The following is a 22,097-nucleotide window of genomic DNA, read 5'->3' as shown; positions in this document are numbered from 1 at the left end:
AGACCGCCCTGCGTTCGTGGCAGGAGGATGCTGGGAGGGCACCGGGCCGGGGGGGGGGGCTGCCTCCTGGGCCCCGGGGTGGCTGAGCACCCAAGGTTCTCTCGCCCCAGGTGGGCACAGCCATTTCCCAGCTCTGAGACTCGCACTTTCCGGTCTGGGTGAATAAAGCAACTCTTCCTTCTTCGGAGGGAGCTTTCTTGGGAAAAGAGCTCTCCGGGACCTGAAGGGAAGGACGGCAGCCGGGCAGGGCTGGCAACTCAGGCGCTGGCATCAGGCAGGGCTTCCCCCGCGCCCTCATTCCCCGGTGCCAGCCAGCGAGTTCCGCGTCCTGCTGGGCCCAGCGAGGCGCTCGTGGCGTTGGCCACCATTCATATCCAGAGATGTGCCCCTCATCCTCGGTACAGGGAGCCGCGTCGGGCCAGCTACTGGCTGGTCCCCAGTGGCAAGGACCAGACTGGGCAGGGGGAGGACGAGCCTGCTTGGCATGGGGGGCGGGCACTCGCGGGCACATCCTGGGCAGACACAGCCAGTGATCAGGTCCTTCCTGCCCTGCTTGACGGCACCGACCGAGCTGTCCGTTGAGCGAAAGGTTTGGGAACGGATCAGGTCAAGAGGCACTCGACAAACATTTCTCTGAAATGGCCCCCGAAGGTGGAAGCAGGAGAGGCCACTGAACCACCCATCATTGCGCGTGATCTTTACGTGTGCTTGTTTCCCCTTTGCTTGAGAATGTCCTTAGTCGATAGGATTGCGGTGTGTGACATGGTTTTCCTTCTACGGCTCTGCACACCGCTGCCCTCCTCCTCGCCGCTTGTGTGGGCCTGTCTGTCGTGTGCACTCGCCGCTCCTCGAGAGGCAGCTCCTGGGGGGACGGCCTCCTCTGGGGGTCCCTCCTGTCGTACCTTATTTATTGACCAGCAAAAGTCAGCCGGTCCCCTGACACGACTTTGATTAAAAACGTTTGTCTTGTTTGTGGTGCTCCTGTCGTCTTTGTCCTGTTTGCATACCACGTCTGAGCGAGGGCGCAGGGACATTGGGAGAGCTGCTTCTATCCGTTTCAGGCTTTTCCTAGTCTGGTGTCTCACTTCAGTTCTACAAAGGTTCGGCCTGAGCTGTTCTGGATTTGGAGTCTTTGCTGAGATCCCCAAGCAAAATCACCATTAAAGCAGGTATTTGACCGTCCTGCAGGCCGAATCTGCCAGGCTTCTGATGGCCACAATCCAGGAAACGCATGAGATTGTGCCAAAGCTTATGTACGGGGGAGGGAGGGAGGGCAGCGCGAGTATTGAGCATTCCTCGCCCTGAACGTGTCGGAGCGGCAGGGCCACGGCTCCCATTCTGGGGCTTCCCTCTGCATCAAGCCATTCGGCACAAACACAAAGACCCCCCCTCGAGCAGAGCCCACCTCCAGCACGTCCCACAAAACGGTATTCTGCTGTCAGCAAGATAAAGTCTTCTGGTGGTTAGAACTGCTCCATGGATATTGTCAAAAATAAATCTTGCAATGAAGATGCTAAATTGGAACTGAGCACGTGCCCCTCGCTGAATCGGAGGGAGGGAAACAGCCTCGCTGTCCAGGCGAGCTGCTCGTGGATTTCACGGCATCGGCCGTCCGGCTGCGCTAATGGACCCGCCACTGCAGGAAAGCTTTGCCGGGACTCTGGGCCCGGGCAAAGCCTCCACCAGCCACTGCTCTTCTGGCCAGCTCCTTGGCTACAGAGGCCACGCTGGTCGGCCACTCACCCACTGTCCACGGCCCCCCCGTCGCTGGCTCAAGCTCCGGCAGACGATGCCCAGCTGTGCTGCTGGTTGGGCCGCATCCGTGGGTGTCGTTTTGGAGATCGGTGCCACTGCCAGAGCTGCCGCCGATTTCTGCACGGGCTCCTTGTTCAAGACTGAGGGCGTGTGACGGCTGGAACTCGACTGTGCTGACGAAGGCATTGCCCAGGAAGGCCAGCGATCCCGTCACACACGGACAGGCCGTTCCCACCACCTGCAACGGCACCCATGGCACCCTGGGGCCTGTGGGCGTGCCATGCGCCGGTGCTGCAAGCCGTTGCCTCCTGCATCCCTCCCAGGCTCTGTGCCAGACCTGCTGCCGCCAAGGGACGGAAACAGGGCCAACCTGGGCGAAGCTGCACCGGCCCTCCCCTGGCCATCCTGTGGCTCAGGCGGGTCCCACCCAGTGGCCCTTCCCGGTGCAGTGGCCAGGACAGGCCCTGGGCGAGCACGGGCTGATCTTGGCGGTGGCAGTGGGGCCCTCGCGACACGGAAGGCACGAGGTGCAGGAGCGAGCGAGCGAGCAGGCAGGCCGGCCGGCCGGCTGCGGCAGGCGCAGCGGAGGTGAGCCCCACGCAGGATGGGCTGTGCTCCGCTGCCTGTGGCTGCCTGTCCGAGGCCGAGCCAGATCCTTTGCACCAGGTAGAAGCCGGAGGAGAGGCGCTTCCTGCCGCAGTGCCAGAAGGTAACACCGAGGGCAGGAGGGCTCATTTGCGAGGGGCCGTGGGGGCAGAGGGGGTGCCTTGCTTGTCCTCGCCCTCGGGCGCTTTGGGCGGGAAGTGTGAGGAGGCTTCCCCTGGGGCTGAGCGCCGAAGCCCCTGCGCGGAAGAGGAAAGCGAGGATCTCACCCAGAACTCCAGCCTTCTGGCCGCCCAGACGCCCTCCACTCCGTCTGGGCAGCTGGTGCAGCCTGTGGCCAGGAGACCCCCCCTCCGGGGAGAATCTTCCAGCTCTGGCTTCTTTCTCCTCCATGTCCGGAGGAGGCAGAAGCCGTGTGTGTGCAGGTGGACACAGCCGCTCAAGGGCAGGCTCTCTGGCCACCCTGGAGCTGCAGAGCGCCCCGCTGCCCGGGGCCCTCGCTGCTGGCTGCTCTCGGCCAGACCGGCCCGGGCTCCCCCAGCGCAGTCTCGGGTTGCAGTTCGGGCAGCTTGGCTGCGCACGACCACAATGAAAGCACACGTGCCCCCTCGAGGGCTGCCACCTGGACGCCCTCTGAAAGAGCATCGCTGGTCCCCAGGGAGCCGCTTCCCGGACACCTGGGCAGGCTGCGGGGCGCTGGCAGGCAGAGCCGTGTAACCAAACCCCGCCGTGGGGAGGCAGGCGGGGCAACGGCCACCCTTTGTCTCTGGCCCTGCAGGGGAGCTGCGCGGAGAGTGCGCCCCCCCTGCTCTCTTAAGTAGCCGCAGAGCAACACGGCCCGACGCGCTCTCCTTTGCAGTGTGAGACCCGGGATGGCAGCATGTCTGCGCACGACTCACCGGCGGCCTGGCGGAGGCAGCGGCTGTGGCCGCAGGGAGACCCGGCCCCGCGGAGGGGCGACCCTGGGGCCGGGCCTGTGGACGACAGCCTCACCAACCTGCAGTGGCTTCAGGAGTTCTCCATCCGCACAAGTGACCCCGAGAAGCCACCCGCATCGGGCCCCCTGGGCCACCGGAGGGCCCTGCGGGACTCCGATGCCCCGGCCAGCTCCCGCGCAGTGGATGCGGCAGCCGCAGGGATGCGCCTCTGCCCAGGGACGCCCGGCAGCGGCTCCTCGGGTCCCGTGCAGCTGCTGCCCCCCACCCCGGACACGGTGGACTACCGGACCAACGCCCAGGTGAAGCCCCCGCACTCCTACGTGACCCTCATCCGCATGGCCATGCAGGCCAGCAGGGGCGCCAAGGTCCCGCTCTCCGCCATCTACACCTGGATCATGGACAACTTCTGCTACTACCGCCAGGCCGACCCCAGCTGGCAGGTGAGCGGGCGCTCGGGACCCACATGGCCCGGGGCGGCTTGCCCCCAGAGCTGCAGGCTCCACGGGTCCGATCCTGGCCTGGGGAAGCCAGGAGTGTTTCTCCCTGTGCCCCGGATCCTCCCACACTGGCCCCTGGGCACCAGGGGACGCCACGGCCAGCTGTGCGCCCATCTGCTCGCCCCCACAGTGCCTCTCTGGCTGGTGCAGTCGGGGGGGTGTCGTCGCTCTTGCCCTTCTGGGACCGAGATTTCTCTCCCGCAAAAGGCAGCGAGGCCCCCCCCCCCCCGCCAGCTAACCTGACCTGCTTGTCTGCCTGCTCCCGTGCCTCCCGGCGCAATGCACACACATGCGCCCCGGGCCACTGCCCCCATCCCCCGGCCTTTTTAACTCTCCCGTCCTCGCGTGCTTCTTGTTTTGCTGCAGAACTCCATCCGCCACAACCTGTCCCTGAACAAGTGCTTCCGGAAGGTTCCGCGGCAGAAAGACGAGCCTGGCAAAGGGGGCTTCTGGCAGGTTGACCCTCAGTATGCAGACCTGCTTGCCAGCGGGGCGTGCCGGCGGGGACGGCTGCCCAAGCTGCCCTCGCTCGCTCCCGGCACACGTGAGCCCGCCTGCAGCCACGGGCCAGGGCAGGGGCCAGGGCAGGGGCCGCTTCCCCCGCGGGGCCCGGAGTCCCAGTGGCCGGACCTGCACCACCGCCTTGGCACGTGCAAGCAGCCATCGGCCCTGGGCACCGGTGCGGTCGCCTGGACGGCCCCTGCTCCGCCTCTGGTGCCCACCAGCCAAAAGCCGGAGCTCAGCTGGGCCTCTGCGCCGGAGGACTCCTTGGCCAGTGGCAGCGGCAGCTTTGAGGACCTGGAGCTGACGGCCGCCCTGGGCGCTCTGGCCACAGGGGAGGGGGCCCTCGGGGCCCACAGCGAGCCCCTCGGGGCTCTGGGCAAGGAGGGAGCCGTGGTGGCCGACCGGGCTCTGTGTGCTGTGCCGTGGGAAGGCGAGAGCGTAGGGCCCACAGCGGTGCCCGCCTGGGCCTTTGAGGGGGGGCCCTGCCTCGCCGAGGGCTTCCTAGCAGAGATGCAGCCATGGGAAGGGTGAGCTCTCGGTCCGCCGGGGCAAAGAGCGCGATGCACCGCGGGCCCGTCCCCCCTTGCCCTGCCGTGGCACACCGAGAGGCCGGGCCACCGCCTCCGCCGTGTCCTCACTCGTCATGGGTGTCGCCATGGGGGGCATGTGAGGGCGAGTTGCAGACAAGCCTGTTCCTGAACATGGCGTCCAGAGTGCCACACACCTTCGAATTTTCAGAGTCTTGCAGCTTTTGCTGAAAAACACGGTTCTTGCCCTCAACGGAACACGACTGCAGCAGCTGGTCAGCCGGACGTACAAGGCAGGAAGGGCCGGGGCATCTTTGCCGTGCTTGCCAGCCGCTGCTTCACGATTCTCCCTGCCCTCTGCAACCCCCTTTCCCTCCCTCTTCAACTTCCTTCCAAGCACTGATTTTGGCCACCAGGTTTGTTAGTAAATATATGGCCACTTTGTCTGGGTGTGGAGTTTGGGTTTCTTTCCTGCGAGCGCCTGCCATCCCGGGATAGGGTCGTGCCGCCACCTCCTACCGAGCAGCAGTTCAGAACAGGCGAGGCCAGAACGGCCCAGGCCCTGGCAGACTTCCTGGAGCAACCTGGCGGGGGCCGCAGAGCCCGTCCCGCCCAGCTCCCCTCGCCTCCCCCCCAGAGAAGAGCAGAGCTGGAAGCGTGTCGCTCTGCAGCCGGGGCGTTGCTACCGGGGGAAGCCCCCCGGGCAAACACTTGGCCCAGGAAGGGGCCCCCAGCGCACCGGCAGGCTGTGGGGCAGCGCTGCACTCCCGCGCCTCGGCCAGGAGCCCCCCCGGGCTGGGCAGCGGGCAAGCCCGGGCCTGCAGCAAGCTGGCCAGCGACGGTTAGCCGGAGAGGCAGACCGCAGATCGCGCGTTCTGTTCCCGATAACGGCCAGTCCTTGAGCAGAACCCGGGGGCTTGTCTGCCGCCAGCGGGAAAGGAGGGGCCACGAGCAGCGGGAGGGGGGGGCTGCAGCGCAGGGCCGAGGAGGGAGGGGGCATGCGTGCCCCACACACGCAACAAAGGGACAGGAGGCGACCCGCTACGACAACTAGTATTTATGCGGAACATTTCGAATGCTCAGAGAACACACGCGTCACCAAAGTGATCCTGGCACCAGCCGTGTAAGGCAGGTCGGCGCCGGCCCCACAGGCGGCATGGGGGCCGAGGGGGCGCTCCGCACGCCCCGCTTGGCATCCAGGGAGCGGCCGGCCGGCCCCTGCCCCCCGCAGTGGAGGGCGGGCAGGGCAGGGCAGGGGCGTGCCCCGAGGGCAGGCCCGGGTGCTGGCGGTGGCTGTGCAGCCGGGCCAGGAGGGCGAGCCCCCCGGCCCCTTCCCCAAGGCCCAGCCGCCCCAGACAGATGGAGAGGGGAGCACGGAGGCCCAGTGGGGACAAGCAGCCGGCTCTGCCTGCCAGGTGGGGCGAGACCGGCGCTGCAGGGAGCAGCTGGCAGTCAGCAAGCCTCCTGCAGCAAGCCGGGGGGGGGGTCCCCGGGGAGGGGGCCGAGGGGACACCCTGCCGACCGGTGAGCGAGAGCAAGGCACAGGGTGGCTCAGGCCCAGTCCCACACCACGGAATGACGACGGGAGACCAGCGTCTCCCGGCTTGGCTTCTCTTCCCCGCCACAGCCAGCCCCATCCCACCCTGCGGCCCCCCTCCCTGGCTGGGGAGCGGTTGGCGTGCCTGGATCTGTGGCCGGAAGAGCCACTCGCAGGCGGGTCGCCCGGCAGTCCTGGGGGCGCTGCTGAGGGGAGGGGAACCGCCGTGCTGCAGACAAGGCCGGGGCAGGAGCGTCGGGGTGGCCCCCGGGGGGGCCCCGGCAGAGGGCGGGAAGCAGAGGGGGCCAGGAGGTGGCAGCGGGCCACGGCGGCCCTCCAGCCTCGGCTCCGCCCCCCCCACGCCGCCCCCCACCTGCGTGTCCCTGGCGGGAACGGTGCTGGATGTGGGCCGGGGGGGTCCTTCCTCTTGGGGTGCAGCTGCAGAGGGTGGGGGGTGAGCCCGTGGTGCAAGCCCCTGCGCGAGAGGAGGAAGGACTGTGGGGCCGGGCGGAAGGGCAGAGAAGCTGCCCAAACGTCGAAGCCCCGGGGAGGGCTGGGGGGCGTGTGGGGGCCACCCTTCTCACAGGCCTGGTGCAGGGACAGGTGTGGTGGCAGTGATGGGGGGGGGGCTTGGCAGAAACATGCAGATCTGTACAGAGGGGCGAGTCCGTCCTTCGGGGGCCGAGCCGGAGCCCGGCGAAGGGGGAGCCTCGGCGTCCGTCTTGCTTCATGCCACCTGCTTCCAGGAGGGATCTCTCACGGGGGGGGGCGCTTCTTGCAGTCCAGCTGCCGGGGAGCACGCCGGAGGCCGCCAAGGCCGCGGTGGCTGTGGCCCCGAGCCACGTGCTCAGGAGGGGCTCTGCCCGCTTTCCAGGCAGAGGTGGGCCTGGCCGAAGAGGAAGGGCTGCCCGGGGCGGCTGCCTCCGCGGCTCAGCAGCGTGCCGGCGAAGTCGGAAGAGCCTGCCGGGGGGAGAGGCCAGGTCAGGGCGCCCCGTGGCCTCTCCACCCCCAGTGGCTCCGGGGAGCCCGGGGACGCCGCGTGGGCAGTCTGCCAGCATTTTGGGGGAGGGAAGACTGGCGCTGGGCAGCCAGCCAAGCCGGAGCAGAGAGAGTCTGGATGAAGGCCCCCCTGCCCCCCCGGCATCCTGCCCCCTCGCTGCCCCCCGCCCCCGGGAAGGCACCTGCCCACGTTTAGGAAGGAAAGAGAAGACGTACCCGCCTCTTCCGTCCCCACAGAGCAGGCGTGCAGGCCGGCGGCTGCCCAGGTGGGCGGGGCAAAGAGAAAGGAGGGAGAGGTGAGGGGGGGCGCCCAGGCCGCCCCGCCTGGACACGGGGGGGGGGGCGCGGCCCGGCGGCCAGGGGCGCCCTGCCTTCCTCGGGGCCAGCAGCCCGGCACAGCCCTCCCTCCGTGCGCACGCCGGCACTCCCTGGCACCCTTCCCCTCCTGCTGCCTGGGCCCGATCCGTCCTGCAGCTCGGCTGCCCACGCTCCGCGTGACCCGGGGCACGCCGGCCTGCACAAGAGAGGCGTGTGCATGGGGAGGCCGCCGTGGGGCGACCCCGCCCACCTGGTCTCCGGACGAGGGGGTGAAGCAGAAGCGCTCTGGCGGCCAGAAAGAGCTGCGGGGCCAAGGCAGGGCGTGGGGGGGCTGGGGGGGGCTGCTGCCCACCTGCGGGGCCAGCGAACACGCGGGTGGGCCGCCTTCTTTGAGGGCCAGAGGGTGGGCCGCCCGCCCGGCTGCAGCAGGGCCCAAGCCCCCCGAAGAGCCGTGGCTCCAGAGAGGCGGCCTCCTCCTCCTCCTCACAGCACTTACCTGGCAGGTAGACGTCGGCGGGCAGCTCGCTCTCTGGCTTGGGGGGGCTCTTGGACTCGCAGGGGCTGCTGGTGCTGCTCCCCTGGACAATGTCCCCGACGGAGGACAGCTGGCCACCTGGAACACGCCGGGAAGGATCAGCCCCTGCCTGTCCCGCGGGGCCTGTGCCGCCCCGCCAGGCCGAAGAGGCCCTGAGCAGCCAGCGGGACGCGCCCTGGCCCGCCTCCCCCAGCCGGGCACCCTGTTCCACGCTGCCTGGCCGGCTCCTGCCCCGACCAGTCCTGGCGGCTCCAGGCCCTGGGGGAGCCAGTCCGGACGGGGCCCCGCACCCACGAACAGCCACGACTGGCGGGGGGGCCTGGCACCCCGAGCTCCCGCAGGGCTTACCGGGCTGCGGCGAGGGCAGCACCTCGGCTTCTTCTGCTGTCAGACTCTGGAAGAGAGGGAGAGAAATCCAGCCGCCACTCCAGGCCTCGGCTTGGGCGAAGGGACTGGCCCTGCCCCACGCGGCTGCCCTGCAGCTGGGCCCACGTGCCGCTTCCTCGCCCACCCGGCTTGCTCCCTTTAACCAGGACAGACCGCTCCAGGCCATGGGGCTTTGGGGCCGCGGGAACCGGGTTGCCTTGGCCCTCCTGGAACGCAGCTGCTGGCGCTGGCAAAGGGCCCTCACTGAACGCAAGCAAGGGCAGGGCGCCCTCTGCGCCCGCCTGGGGGTGCATCGTCCTGCCCGCGACGGCCGGGCCCCGCGCCCGGCCTCGAGTGGGGGGCCGCGGCAGGACGGCCCCTTGCCCTGTCCCGGCCTGCAGGGGCTCATCTCCTCTCCAGCATGTGGATGGGACCGAGGAGGCCAGCCAGGCCTGAAATCGGGCTTCGGCCAGGGGAGCAAGACCCACTGCAGCCGGGGCCTCAGCGGCGCATTGCCAGGCGGGGCCGCCCAGCGCAAGAGCAGCAGGAGGCCCGGCCACCCCCCCCCCCCCCCGGCCGGCGCAGACCCACCTCCGGAGAGCTGCCCTCGCAGAGCGCGAACTCTGCCCCCGTCAGCGGGGGCTGCAGGTCAGAGTCCTGCGAGAGCTTCTCCTCGTCCTCTTCGCGGATGGGCGACGAGGGGGACCGGAGGGTGCTGGCGAGAGCGAGAGCGAGCGTCGGGACTCCGCCTGTGCCCCGGAGGCCCCTCTGCCTCAGCCCGGGGGCCACTCCCAACACGTCCCAGGGTGCCAGGACGCCCGTCACCACTGCCCGTGCAGCGGGGTCCCCCCTCCACCCACAGGAGCCTTCTGCCCACCCAAGGCCAAGAGAGAGCGAGCGAGCGCAAGAGGGAAACGGGAAGGCTCCCGTGGGCCAGCCAGAAGCCTCAGCCGCGAGCGCAAGCGCAAACAAACGCCCCGACTCCTCTGGGAAGGCAGGCCTGGCTGGGGGGACGGAGCAAGCGGGCAGACGCCGTGCCCGCAAGCCCCGGCGTGCAAACCCCCAGCAGCTCACCTGTCGGGGGACTTGCTGCGCTTGCCCTTCGGGTGGCTGCCCTCCACGGCGCGATCCAGCCCCACCAGGGGCCTGCCGGACAGCGGGAGCCCGTCCAGGACGCCCGTGTAGGTGACCTCGTCGTAGAGCGGAGCCGAGGGGATGGAGGGGGAGACCGAGCGCAGGCCGTTCAGCGCCTCCAGCAGGGAGATGGGCTCGTAGCCCGGGGGAATGTTGTCCGAGCACTGCGGAGCGAGCCAGGCCGGGGGTCAGGGCAGCCCTGTCCCAGGGAACCGGGACGATCCTTCCGCACGGAACGGAAGGCGGTCCGGGCTGCCTGGCCCAGGCAGCCAAGGGAGCCGCTCGGCCCCCAAAAGATGCATAAGTCAGCCTGGTATCAGCACAGCAGAGCTGCCAGTTTGGGGACCCCCCTCCCTCAGCTAGATGCCCTCCAGCTGCGCCAGACGAGAACACAGCCTGCCTCACACAGGGCTCTGAAAACAGCACATCGCCACGAGAGCCCGGTCTAGAAATCTTACGGTCCCGAGCCCCCTTTCCAAAGCCCAAGGTGCGGAGAGGCGGGTGTGCGCACGCCGGCCTCGCTCCTGCGAGGGGCATCCTCAGGAGCGGAGGAGCCGCGCTCGCCCTCCTCGCCCAGGGAATGCCTCCCCAGCCCTTCGCCACGCTGGACACCCCATCCGTGCGGCTCACCGACACTCGCGTGTTACCGGGCAGGGGCCCGGCCCGGCCAGACGGGACCCGCGCCCACCCCGACCCCGGCTTCTGGGACCCCAGTCCCAGGCTCCGCCGCTGTGCCGTGCTGCCCCACGGTGCCCGCCCCACAGAGCCGGCCAGGCAGGGAGGAGGGCCAGGCACGGCCGCACGAGGGCCGCCTCACCGAATGCTCGTCCTGGTCGAGGGTCTGCGCCAAGACGGGGCTGAAGGAGAGTGGGGACAGGGCCCCCGGCTTCTTCCGCACGGCCCGGATCTGCAGCAGGGCCCGGAAAGCTGCGAAGGACGGCGAGAGGGAGCCGCTGTTCCCCTGCGGCGCCCGGAGCCTTCCGTGGCCGGCTCCACCCGGCATGCGCGGCCATCGCCAGCCCAGCCCAGCCCAGCCCAGCCCCGTGCAGAGCAGAGCACCGCGGCTCCGGGAGAGCTCCCGAGCACCGGCCCCGTCGCACAGCCCGGAGCCCCGGCCAGGCGGGAAAGGGCACCCGTGGGGAGCACCGCCCCCCCGCCCCCGCAGAGGCGGCAGGCCGAGGGCCCCCGACTCACGCAGCCGGCAGATGGGGCAGTTGCTGGCCTGGTAGCGCAGCGTGTCGGCGCAGGAGTTGCACAGGCAGAGGTGCCTGCAGGGCAGGATGAGCGTGTCCCGCAGGTCGGAGAGGCACACCACGCACTCGCTGCTGTTGTCGCTGTTCTCGTCGTCACACGTCTGCAAGGGGCCGAGGTCCCCGCTGAGCGCCCGCCCCTCCGCAGGGCGAGCTCGGGCCCAGGTCGGCCTTCCGGAGGCGCCCCGGGGTCCCGCTCCCTCCCAGCCTCGTGCAAGGGAGACTGCAGGCCACGCAGCCCTGGGGGGCGAGGCACCAACCCCTCAGGGCCCCCGCGGCCCGGCCTGAACGAGGCCCCCGGCCCCTCACAGGCGGCCCCTCACCTTCGTCTCTTGGTTGTTCTTGTTCTCAATGCCGTAAATCTCCTGCAGCAAGTAACTGACTCGGTCCACCTGCAGGACAGCCGGGGGGGGGGGGGGGGGTGGCCGCAGCCGTCAGTGGCAGGAAAGGCTCCTCTGGGGCATGCTGCCCCCACCCCACAGGGATCCCCAAGGGTGCTCGCGAATTCAGCCGCTCGCACAGCCTACCCCAGGAGGGGGCCGGGACAGGAGCATGTGCCAATCCGGGACCATGTAGCCCTTACCGGGAACCGGGCCCTTTCCACTACCAAGAATGCAACAGGACGGACCGGCAGGGAGCCGTGTCAAGACGTGAAACACGGCGGGTAAGCCCAGGCCTCGCCCCAACACGCACCCGGCCCAGCCAGTACAGCGCCAGGGCCTGGCCAGGCGAGGAGAAAAGCGCCGCCTGGGACTCCTGCCTGCCACATCCCAAGAGCTGGGGCGAGGGGCGCGTGTGTGTGTGTGTGCAGAAAAGGTAGCCGGACCCCCCCCCGGGCCTCTGCTGCAGCTCTGCCCCCCAGCAAGGAGCAGAGGCGCTGCTCTCCCAGAAACAGCCCTGCCCGCAGGCCAGGAGGGCAGTGCCACCCAGGCCCAGGGAGGGCCGGGGGAGCTGGGCCCAAAGCCGCGGCCTCCGCCTTGGCCGGCAGCACGCTCGGCCCCGCGAGCGCATCGGCCGTGCAGCCCAGCACCGGGCAGGCCCCGCCACAGCAGGGGGGAGTGGCGCCCAGGGCCAATGAGGACTCACAATCTGCTTCTGCTTCAGGGGCTTCACGGAGAAGCTGCCGTCGACGTGCTGTGGGGACGGGGACAAGGACAGGCAGACGTCAGCCCCACGCACACCCCACGCCATCCGCTCGCTGGGCCCCTCCGGAGCAGGGAGCCCGTGCTCGCACCAGCTCACAGCCAGCGGCCACCCACGCGCCATCCAGGGGCCGGGGAAGCGGGTGGGCGCGCGAGGGAGTGCTTACCTTCTCGAAGGCGGCCAGGAGGATGTGGGCATGGCCAGTCACTTCCACGACAACTGGAGGGAAAGCACAAGGCCTGTGAGAGCGGCGCCAGGAAGCAGGCGGCCCGGGTCCCCGGCACGCCAGTCCCGCTCTAGCTCTAGCTCTCCCGAGGCTGGACTGGCGGGGCCCGGGGCACGCCCAGGACCGGCCCGGCTGCACCAGCCAACGAAGCCGTCGCGTGGGCCGCAGGGTTTGCCCCAGTGCCTGGGCTGGGCCCGTGCGAGGAGGCAAAGAGGAGGCAGAGCGGTGCCGCCGGGCCGCACCGAGCTCCGGGATGCTCCGCCAGCGGCTGCTGCCCACCCCGGGGGGCCTTCTGCCGCTCCGAGGCGCTGCCGCCTCATCTGCACTCCGAGCATGCCCAGGCTGCTCTGCCCTGTGCAAAACGGCTCCTTTTCCGGCCCCCCATGCAGCCGCCCAGTCAGGGGCTCGTCGCGCACGTGGAGGAGCAGCGGAACACGGCCGGGGGGCCCAGGGCGCTCGGCTGCCTCCAGGTCGTGCCCAGATGCGCCCGTTGCTGGGGAGCATGGGTAGGAGGGTGCCGTGGCACTCGCTCTCCGCTCGTGGGGGGCCTCAGGCAACGGAGTGCGGGACTGGGCAGGCCCCGGTTTCCCCCGGCAGGGCCAGTCCCGTGCCCTCGCCTCCCCGGACTCGGAGGCCAGGCCGGGCCGGGCGAACAGCTGCTCACCGTCGCCCTCGTCGACCACAGCCTGGATGACCACGGGGAAGGTGCCTCGGTCCAGGTCGAAGTTCAGCTGGAAAGGAGCGGGGCGGGTGCGTCAGGCCCGCGGCCGGCCCTGGGGCAGGCGATGCTGCGGCAGGGCCGGGCGCGGGCGTTCAGGCGGGAGGCTGCTGAGGCTCTCTGCGGAGGCTACGGGCGAGAGGACGGGGTCCCTCCGGGTGCCGAAGCTCATGGCAAGATGACGCAAGTGAGGAACAGGCAGTGCCCACTTTTCCTCCCTCTCCCAGCTCTTCCCGCAGGGCGGGAGAAGCCCCGGCCCACTTCCGGGCCGTGCAGCAGGCCCGCTGCGGGCCGATGAGACCCGATTCTGGAGGGAAACCGAGTCTGCGCAGCACCGGGCTCCGGGTCCGGAGCTCGGGGGAGATGCCAGGAGAGCCACCTCGTCATCCTTCCAGGTGGAGAAATCGATCTTGAAAGACGGCAGCGAGAACTGCTGGCTGACGCCTCGCTTGTAGTGCACCGTCTCCGACTGCAGGGAGGGGTTCTTCGTGCTGTAGCTGCAGGCGGGGAGAGGAGGACACCCCCGTCACCCAGGCAGCTCCTGGCCCCCACGGCTCAGCACAGCACCGGCTGAGGGCACGCACAAGGGTTCCGTGCCACCCCCAGCCGGCCCCTGGACAAAGCCCATTTTTCTCCCCACGAGGAAGGGATGTGACCTGCAAGGGATCCCAGGCGGTGCCCCCCGTGCCGCACAGGGCAAGTTCTGGGGGCACCGCCTGGGTGGCACACGCTCTTCTCCATGGACCCAGAACCGAGTAGGTTCAGGTCGCAACCCCTGCAGGAAAAGGGCTCTGAGCAAGGTGCACTTGGCAGGCTTGCCCGTGCCAGAAGGGGGGTCCTGCCCCAGCGCAGGCTGTCGTGCTGCGCTGCTCCCCGGGGACTCCGGCACCTACACGGCCATGCCGCTGACGAACTCCTCCGCGGCTTGGCAGTAGATGGTGATGGCCACCCGCGCATCCGCGTCGAAGGTGAACTCGAGGCTGTACAGGGCCTTCTGCCTCCCGCTCTCCTCCGTGGGGCTGTCCAGGTCTTCTTTGTACCTGCACGGGGGCAGGCCCCATTGGGCAGGGCGGTGGCGGAGGACTCGGGTACCGAGCGCAGCGCCTGTGCCCTCCCCACGCCCCTCTCCCATCCGCCTGCCCAAACCCGGGCCTCTCCATTGCGGCTTTCTGCCCAGAGCGAGAGACAAACGGAGTGCTCGTCCACAAGCGCCACGCGGTCCCATTCCAGCGTGGGCTGGGCAATGAAACATACGAAGCATCTTTCGCCCTTAAAAAATGCCAAATGCTCCAGCCCCATCGCTACGACGGCAGCCGGGCAGCACCGATTCAGCCGAGGAGGGAAAAGGAAACAAGCTCAGACGCGTGCAAGAGAGCAGAGCCCCACAAGTGGGCCTCGACGGAGCTCTTCTCACCCCACACGTCCAGGTTTCTCAGCGCAAAGCAGTGCCTCCGTCCCAGACAATCAAGCACGGCAGGCAAACGGAAGCGGGCGAGGGACGCTCCGCGGCTGCCAAGCGGGATCGCACGGCCCGCCTCTGGAGCGCCTTGTCCCCAGCAGGGCATCGGCCAAAGGCCCCATGAGGCCTACGCGCCCCGTGACGCCCAGCGCAACCAGCCGCCAGCGCCCGAAGTACCTGACCAGGCGGAGGGAGTCCTTACGGATGTTCACCAGGCTTCGCAGCGTCTTCACCGGCTCGTGGGGTGCTGGCGTTACGTAAGGAAACTGAAACGAGGGACCAGGAGGCCCCCTGAGGTAAGCTTCACGACAAGCCAGACGGAGAGGAGGGAGGAAGAGCTGGCAGGCCCCTGGCGGGTCTGCCAGGGTGGGGCAGCCTCTCCCTGCCTCTCCACAGGGGCACTCAGCTGACCCCCTGCAACCACGAGAGACCTCCGGACGGGGCAATAAGGTCCTCCTGTGAGTCCGGGGCTCTCTGGATATGTAAGACTACAAATGCCATGCTAGCTGGGGATGCTGGGTGCGGCAATCCAATGCATCTGAAGATGCCCAGCTTGGTGAAGGATACTGTGACTATTCGACTAAGAAAACGAAGAAAGTGTTGCCAGACTCAAAGTCTGACCGATGCCCAGCATTTTGACTTTACCCCATTTTGCATTTTTCACATTTTTTCTGAAACCTTTATGTCCAAAAGCTTCCATAACTGGGAAAGTTCTTTTAAAACAAACAACAGAACCTCATTTAGATTCAAAAGTAACCAAATTCATCCAACGCTCACCTGGACGGGCCTATTGCCAAGGAAGTTCAAATCCATGTTCTCCCCAAAAAGGTACCCCTCAGGATGTGGGGTGTCAAACTTCTCGCCCCCCATGAAAAAGTGACTGGCAAAGTAGTTCCCTGTGGAAAACAAGGACACACTTTTTCAGCACTCGGGCACCCCCCCTTTTTCCACCAGGGACCTCCCACAACAACCGTGTGAGGTAGGCCGATGGGCGAGCGATACCTTCAAATATACCACAACATCACAGATTCGAACGCACCGGGCGCAAGCTCTGCTAGCACGATCAGAAGCCCAGCTGGCTCAGTGGGGCGTGGGCCTCGGAGTGAATCGGGGAACGCTGTGCGGCTGCGTGCAGGAGGCTGGGGCCCCGCGGGGCACCCCGGCAAGGGACCGGGCGCGTTCTGGGCTGGCGTCGCCCTGCCCCGGTGCCACCACGGCACTTCGCCGCTCCCGCAGGTGCCACGGGCTGCAGCGACCGTCCTCGAGACGGGAACGCTGAGCAGGCGCTTCAACGGCTGATTAGTCCGACCTGCGGGGCCCTCGATTGCCATCCACGCAGCTTAGACAAGAGGAGAGGCCTGCAGTGCCCAGCAGGGAGCCGGGGCCTCTCGTCCTGCCCAAGGGTCCCACCTTTTCTCTGCTGCTTTTATGCCACAGCATTTGCTTGTTTGCTTGTTCGTTTACACTTCTTGTTTCCCACCCTGCACAACGTCTCCCGGGGGCAACACAGTGACATAAATACATATCAATATAGGCCAGCATCACCGACAAACAAACTCCCGAGTCAAAACACACACGAGCGCTCAAGGCAAAGGGAAACTAGAAAGGGCTTGGCCTGGCACCAACAGGGAGACGGCGGGGCGCCAGGCACAGCTCCCTGCGAGGGGCCGCTGCAGAGAAGGCCCTTCTCCGGGCGCCGCTCCGGGTCGCCCCAGCGAGGGCTCCCGGGAAGGGCCTCTGCCCCAGGCCGCGGGGCCGGATGGGCGGGCTTGCACGGCAGCGGCGCTCCCTCGCACATGCGGGCCCCCAGCCGCCTGGGCTTGACCGGCAGCCGCGGCGCCCCGCCGCGCCCGCGGTCCCGGTCCCGAGCCAGCCGGAGCGCGGCTCCGCTCCTCCCGGGAGGGCGCGCCGCCGCAGCGGGCCCGGGAGCCCCGGGGAACTGCGGCCGGCAGCGCCCCGGCCATCCGCCGGCACGGTCGCGGAGGAGCGCGGCGGCCCGCCCGAGGCCCCCGGCCGCGGAGGCTCTGGCCGGCGGGGCGAGGCCCGGCCGGCCGGCCTTACCGGACTTGGGCGGGTAGCGGTAGGCCGAGTTGGCCTGGATGTCGATGTCCTCGACGCCGGCGATGCGGCGGCTGAGCAGGGAGCCCATGGCGCGGGCGGCGGCGGCGGCGGCGGGCGAGCGGCGACTCCCCCGCGGTCGGTCTGCCAGCAAGGCCTGCAGGCCGCTTCCGCGCGGGGCACGACGGGAGAGCGAGTCCCGCCGCCCTCTCGGCGCGCCTCCCTTCGCGGAAGCGCGCCCCACGGAGAACCACAGGGCCCAGGAGGCGCCGCGCCGCGCTCCGCTGGCGAAAACAAACAGGCTGCCGTGCGGAGGAAAGGGGAGGTGCCGGGCGCCGTTAGTCAAGGCCGAGGCGGAGCCATAGAGCCGCGGAGGCTAGACGGGAAGGGACAGGCAAAGGCTCGCGCAGGCTTCCTCGCCCGGATTGCAACTCCTATCATCCCCCACCGGCAGGGCCTTGGCACCGGGGGATGGGCAGCCATCGCGACCAGCAGCCATTGGGAGAGATCAGGCCAGAAGAGCCCTGACGTGCATTCCCCCGAGGAAGAAACTCGCGCTCAAACGGCTTCCTCCCCCGCAGAAAGACATGGCTGCGGTGGGCTCAGCCCACGCCCCCCTGGCCGGAGACACGCGCTCCTGCCGCTTCTCCTCCTGCAACACCCTGAAGCCTTCCTTAGGCGCCTTTATCATTATCATTATATTTGTGTTCCTCTCACCTTGCGTTCTCTTGCAACGAACGCAAGGTGACTTTCAGGGTTTGCCTCCCCTCCCCTCCTCACAACAGCCCTGTGAGGGAGGCCTGGTTGAAAGGCCAGTCAGCCAGTGAGGCTCACAGCCGAGTGGGCTGGGACGCCGGTCTCCCAAATCACGCTCCAGCTCTAACCACTATGCACACTGACTTGGAATCGCTCCCAGCGTTGCTGCCTCCTCCTTAGCCGGCGTGGGTAGTTTGCTCTGACCCTAGAAGCGCCAGGGCTGACACCTTCCGGCACTGAATGGGGCTGCCAACTTTTACCCCAGAAGCAGGGAGGCTCCTTTGCTCAGCTGCTGCTTGTGCCCTGGAATGGTTCCATGGAGGCGGACTGGGATGGGGTCCCTGCGAAAAGCGCCAGGCTGGCCCTCACACCAGGCTCAGTCCTGCAATCGTTTGTTGCCGGTCTCACTCGTTCCTCTTTGAAGGCGGGAGTACCTAATTGGGCATCTGGCTCGCTGGCACACACAGATCATCCTTGCGATGGGAAAGCGGGTGGGGGTGTCGGTGGGGCGCGCAGGCGAACACCCGCAGCCAAAGGCAAGTCCTGGAAGCAGGTGTGGAGCCTGGAGAGGCCCCGGCTTTTGCAGCCCCAGCCGCAGACCTGTGCCCCAGATCTCTTCCACCGAGCCCCGACCGCGCCGAGGGAGGGATTGTTCTCTGCTCAACACCCACGCGGCGGGCGAGTCCCGAGGGGGCTGCGGCCGGAAAGAGACATGTTCCCCTGGTTCGGGTGAATTGCAACAAGATGAAAATTGAGGGATTATTTGCGGTTCCTCGCATGAGAGAGAAATGGGTGGACTTTGCTTCCTGTCAAGTGTAAACAGATCCCTTCAATTATCGGAGATTTGCGTGCTTGGATGCAGATCAGCGTATGCCGCTCGTGTCCGACGGGCCTGGCCACGCACGGCGCACGCCTGCACCGGAGGGGGCGCCTGCCCCGCCGCCCGGGCCGTCGGTCCCGGGCTCCGCGCCACCCGCCCGGCCCCTCCGCAGGACCCCGCACCAGGGCGGCCGCGTGACCGCTCTCCTCGCCGTGCCCGCCCCCTGCGAGGCCATTGGCCCCCGCGGAGCACCTCACCTAATTTGGCCAGGCAGCAGCGCGGGGGCTTTGCTCACTGGCTGTCCGCACACGCCGCTCAATGTACGTCAGCCCCTGCCGCAAGTATGCAAACAAAGCAAAGCCTGCTGGGAAATGTGGTCCCGGGTCGCTGCTGTTCCCTGCGGCTCAGCACGGTGTGCACTGCTGGGCGAGAGCGGTGCCGCAGTGGGACCCATGGCCGGGGGAGGAGGGGGCGGGCGGGGGGCTCCTTCAAGGCGCGACGGAGCAGCCCTCCTAGGGGGACGGCTTCACCGGAGTCCTGCCCGGAGCAGCGGGCGGCCCCCGATGGCCCCTTCCAGCTTCGCGATTCTAGGATTCGAAGTGCCCGGCACCGAATTAACAGGGGCGCTCCGTGTTCACTGTCGCCATGCCGGTGGGGAAGGAGCAGGCCCTGCCCGCGGTCACCCGGCGGGGCCCGCAGGAGCCGCGCCTTCGCCGGGCTCCTCCGAGGGCGCCGCCTCGCCCGGCCACTCGTGCCGCGGAGGCTTCCCCGGGCTAGCTCGCCCGGACGCGACCGGGGCTCCGCTTAGCGGGCACGCAGCGAAGCGGCTCCTCGCCAGCGCCTCTCCCGGCGTAGGAGGCGGCGGCGGCCGCGGACTACAACTCCCAGCGTGCCCGGCCGTGCCGCCGCCGGTGCCCGCCCGGCCAGCCGGGCGGAGAGTGAGTCAGGCGGTGCCCCCGGGTCAGCGGCGGGGGCGGCCGCCGGCGATGGCCGCTCGCTGAGGGGCCGCCGGATCGCTCGCTCGCTCGCTCGCTGGCTCGCTCCTTTGCGGGCGGCGCGGCGCGGGGCGGCCGCCAGGCCGGAGCGCCACCATGTCGTCCGGGAACGTGTCGGACGAGCTGAAGCAGCAGGTCATGATCAACCAGTTCGTGGTGGCCGCGGGCTGCGCCGCCGACCAGGCGCAGCAGCTCCTGCAGGCGGCCCACTGGCAGTACGAGGTGGGCAGAGGCCCGAGGGCGCGGGGTGGGCGCCGGAGCCGCCGGGTCGGGCGGCCTTGGCGGACACGCGGCGCGGGGCTCGGCTGGATTCTAAACGAGCGAAGCCCTAATGCAGCGACTGCCTCCGAGCATGTGCAGAGCGCCTCGCCCGGCGCTGCCGTCTGCAGCGCACTGAGGCCGCTCCGGGCCGGGGCCAAAGCGGGATCCTGCGCTGGTCCGCGGGCGGGCGCGGCGCGTCCGTCCAGCGCGCCCCGAGGTGGCCCGCGTCGCGCCCCGCTGTGCTGCCGCTTCCGTGGAGCCTCCCGAGCGCCGGCGGGCCCTGCCGCGGAGGCCCGCCGTGTGCGCTTGGCCTGCCCTGGCGGCGAGGGCGCGCGCGAAGGCCGGAGGAACGTGAGGGCGGGAGCGAGCGCGGGTCCCCTGCGTGGCCGGGAGGCGCGGCGCTGCTACCGCCGTCCCGCCCCGGGAGTCTTGGCGGAAGTGCCGGAGAGCCGGAGGAGTCCCGCGGAGGGGCTCGCTCACACGTGCCCTTTCCCTGGCGGGGGGCGAGGAGGCGCAGGGCCTTCCTCCTCCCGTGGCTGCCCCGGAGAGAAACTTGCCAGGGGAGCCCGGAAATGGCGGCCCCCTCCTCTGGCTGGGCGCAGGCCAGCCCCCTGGTGCCGGAGGGGCCCTGAGCCTTCCCGAGGGACGGATGCACCGTCTGCGGATAAAGGACCCTGAAGGAGGGGGAGAAGGGCCCGGGGAGCTGTCCTTGCCTGCGCCAAAGCCCCCACGGGCTGCCCCACACGACCCGGGCCCCGTGTAGGGGGTAGCTGCCATCCCCGTCGCTCTTTGCCGGAAGGGTCTTGATGAACGAAGGGTGGCTTTAAAAATCGGCGCCTACATTTGCAGTGGATTGGGGGCCACGGGGGGTTTAAGAAACACTGAGGTCTTGCCCCTTGTTCCAACTGGCTCTGCCTCACTTGGGCAGGAGGGCTTTCTGCGCTGGCCTCTGTCCCCTGCTTCCTCCCGCCCCAGCCGCGGGGCGTCTTGCAGCATCCGCCTGCCCGGCCAGGGGCGCAGGTGCCACCCTTTCCTCTCCTCTGCAGACGGCCCTGAGCGCCTTTTTCCAGGAGTCCAGCGTCCCCTGCAGCCAGCCTCCTCATCAGATGGTGAGTCGCCCACAGCGCCCCCCTTCCTCCTGGCCAGGGTGGGCGGCAGGGAAGGGGAGCTCCTCAGGCCTGCCTGCTGCCTCTGGCGGCTGAAAGGGGGTTGGGGGGAGCTTCAGCTTGCCACACCGGGGCCCAGCGGGCCCAGCTTGCCGAGAGGAGCCAAGGCTCAGAAGATGTTGCCGGAAGCTTTTTTGCTAACGAGGAGTGCTCCCGAAGTTGCAGGGAAGCTCGGGGGGCCCGGGGGGGGGGTGTCTGGGGCAGCTGGGTGGGACGTCCTGTGACTGACCCCGCTCTCCATCGCTTCCTCCACAGATGTGCACACCCGCCAACACTCCGGCCACCCCCCCCAACTTCCCCGACACCCTGGCCATGTTCTCGCGCCTCAAGGCCTCGGAGAGCGTCAGCAGCAGCAGCAGCCCGGCGGCTTCCATGGCGGCCTCCCCGCCCCCGCCGCCCCCCCAGCCCGGAGGCTTCCACTCAGCCTGGCCTGCCAGCCCCCCTCCCGGGACACTGTGTGCGTGGACTCCAGCCGCCCCCTCGCAGCCCGTGGGCTGGCCCGGCAGCGTCTCTCAGCAAGCCAGCCCCGAGCCCAAGGGCAGCGCGGCCCTGGAGGCGGAGAGATGAGGCGCCCGGCGACGGGCCTGAGCAGGGCCCCGTGCTCACGTGTTCTGTCCGAGGGGGTGCGGAGCCCCTCGCGGCCTCGGCGACACGCGCCTGCAGCCGGCAAGCAAGCCGCTCGCTCCCTCCGCAGGCTGGCCCGGCTCTCGTGGTGGAGGACCCCTGCCCTGGCGATGGGGGAGCCGGACCCCATGGAAACCTCAGGCAAGGCTCGCGCTCAGCCAGTGCCTTGTCTCTTGAGGGAGGGTCCGCTCCCCCCATGCCTCGTGGAGCAACAGATTACGGGCAGCCCTTGCACCTTCATCGGGACTCCGGCAAAGCAGCAGCACCGCCGACGTTTGCGCTGGAAGCCGCCCGGAGGACGGGGGGGCTTGTCCAGGGCGGCGGGGGCCGGGCAGTGGGGGACACGCACGCTTCTGGCTGGGCCCGCAAGATGCGCTCCCCGCCCGGCCCCGTTTCCCCCTGCGGAGGCCCGCCTTCCTCCTCCTGGGGCCGCGGCCGCTTCGCATGGCGACTCCAGGCCCCAGAGCAAGCACAGGGTTTGCCGTTTTTAAGCCGTTTTGTTTTAATAATCTGTGCATTTCCTTTTGCGGATTAAATCCTTTCTGACGTACGTCCCGTGGGCCGCAGCTCGGGTGAGGCGGGGCGGCTGTGCCGGGGACGGGCCCTCCCGGGGCACACTCGCTCGCAGGGAAGCCGCCCGCGCCGGCCTCTGCCCCCTGCAGGCCCTGCTCCCCGTGGGCCGTGCATGGCTGCAGGGGCAGCTTCCCCGGCCACGCTGCCAGCTGCGCTGCTGGAAAGCCACGTGTCTTGAGGCGGCCTCGGCGTCGGGGGGCCGGGGGTCCACGGCGGAGATGGAAGCAGCAGGGCCACGGTGCCGATCTGGGCCGCCGCAGCCGCTTGCCCCGCGTGCGCTCTCCTGGGGGCTGGAGGGGGCAGGTCGTGTCACGGCCCCGGGGCAAAGCCTTCGC

General features: G+C 69.0%; 3 protein-coding genes across 4 annotated transcripts; 2 read left to right on the top strand and 1 right to left on the bottom strand.

The window, feature by feature from the left end:
* Positions 1 to 3,238: 3,238 nt before the first annotated feature.
* Positions 3,239 to 4,828, top strand: LOC123025132 (forkhead box protein J1-like). Its single transcript, XM_044433641.1, has 2 exons — positions 3,239 to 3,736; positions 4,160 to 4,828. The coding sequence occupies exons 1-2, from the start codon at positions 3,239 to 3,241 to the stop codon at positions 4,826 to 4,828; spliced, it is 1,167 nt and encodes a 388-aa protein (XP_044289576.1).
* Positions 4,829 to 5,866: 1,038 nt separating this feature from the next.
* MGRN1 (mahogunin ring finger 1) lies at positions 5,867 to 16,688 on the bottom strand. 2 transcript variants are annotated; one of them, XM_044433386.1, is made up of 17 exons: positions 16,571 to 16,688; positions 15,287 to 15,405; positions 14,687 to 14,775; positions 13,944 to 14,090; positions 13,430 to 13,547; positions 12,997 to 13,063; positions 12,273 to 12,325; positions 12,050 to 12,097; positions 11,287 to 11,355; positions 10,908 to 11,067; positions 10,531 to 10,640; positions 9,654 to 9,877; positions 9,171 to 9,294; positions 8,562 to 8,607; positions 8,175 to 8,291; positions 7,577 to 7,618; positions 5,867 to 7,321 (listed from the first exon to the last, which is right to left on the bottom strand). In XM_044433386.1, the coding sequence occupies exons 1-17, from the start codon at positions 16,656 to 16,658 to the stop codon at positions 7,209 to 7,211; spliced, it is 1,734 nt and encodes a 577-aa protein (XP_044289321.1). In that variant the 5' UTR covers positions 16,659 to 16,688; the 3' UTR covers positions 5,867 to 7,208. The 2 variants fall into 2 exon arrangements, with proteins under 2 accessions (XP_044289321.1, XP_044289322.1); XM_044433387.1 differs by lacking the exon at positions 7,577 to 7,618.
* A 2,499-nt stretch (positions 16,689 to 19,187) lies between these two features.
* UBALD1 (UBA like domain containing 1) lies at positions 19,188 to 21,739 on the top strand. Its single transcript, XM_044433406.1, has 3 exons — positions 19,188 to 19,360; positions 20,446 to 20,508; positions 20,821 to 21,739. The coding sequence occupies exons 1-3, from the start codon at positions 19,235 to 19,237 to the stop codon at positions 21,130 to 21,132; spliced, it is 501 nt and encodes a 166-aa protein (XP_044289341.1). The 5' UTR covers positions 19,188 to 19,234; the 3' UTR covers positions 21,133 to 21,739.
* The last annotated feature ends 358 nt before the right edge of the window (positions 21,740 to 22,097 follow it).

This window comes from Varanus komodoensis, unplaced genomic scaffold (assembly GCF_004798865.1).
Source record: "Varanus komodoensis strain SLA01 unplaced genomic scaffold, ASM479886v1 scaffold26, whole genome shotgun sequence".
Taxonomy (NCBI): Eukaryota; Metazoa; Chordata; class Lepidosauria; order Squamata; family Varanidae; genus Varanus; species Varanus komodoensis.
This window is presented reverse-complemented; position numbering and strand designations above follow the sequence as displayed.

Excerpts from the sequence above, each read along its gene's own strand:
- UBALD1 (XM_044433406.1), top strand. The coding sequence starts at position 19,235 with ATGTCGTCCGGGAACGTGTCGGACGAGCTGAAGCAGCAGGTCATGATC. Across the intron at positions 19,361-20,445 it reads CGGCCCACTGGCAGTACGAG|ACGGCCCTGAGCGCCTTTTT; the intron begins GTGGGCAGAGGC and ends TCTCCTCTGCAG. Across the intron at positions 20,509-20,820 it reads GCCAGCCTCCTCATCAGATG|ATGTGCACACCCGCCAACAC; the intron begins GTGAGTCGCCCA and ends CTTCCTCCACAG.
- LOC123025132 (XM_044433641.1), top strand. The coding sequence starts at position 3,239 with ATGTCTGCGCACGACTCACCGGCGGCCTGGCGGAGGCAGCGGCTGTGG. Across the intron at positions 3,737-4,159 it reads AGGCCGACCCCAGCTGGCAG|AACTCCATCCGCCACAACCT; the intron begins GTGAGCGGGCGC and ends GTTTTGCTGCAG.
- MGRN1 (XM_044433386.1), bottom strand. The coding sequence starts at position 16,658 with ATGGGCTCCCTGCTCAGCCGCCGCATCGCCGGCGTCGAGGACATCGAC. Across the intron at positions 13,064-13,429 it reads CCACCTGGAAGGATGACGAG|CTGAACTTCGACCTGGACCG; the intron begins GTGGCTCTCCTG and ends GCTCCTTTCCAG. Across the intron at positions 8,292-8,561 it reads GCTGCCCTCGCCGCAGCCCG|GTGGCCAGCTGTCCTCCGTC; the intron begins GTAAGCCCTGCG and ends GGCGTGTTCCAG.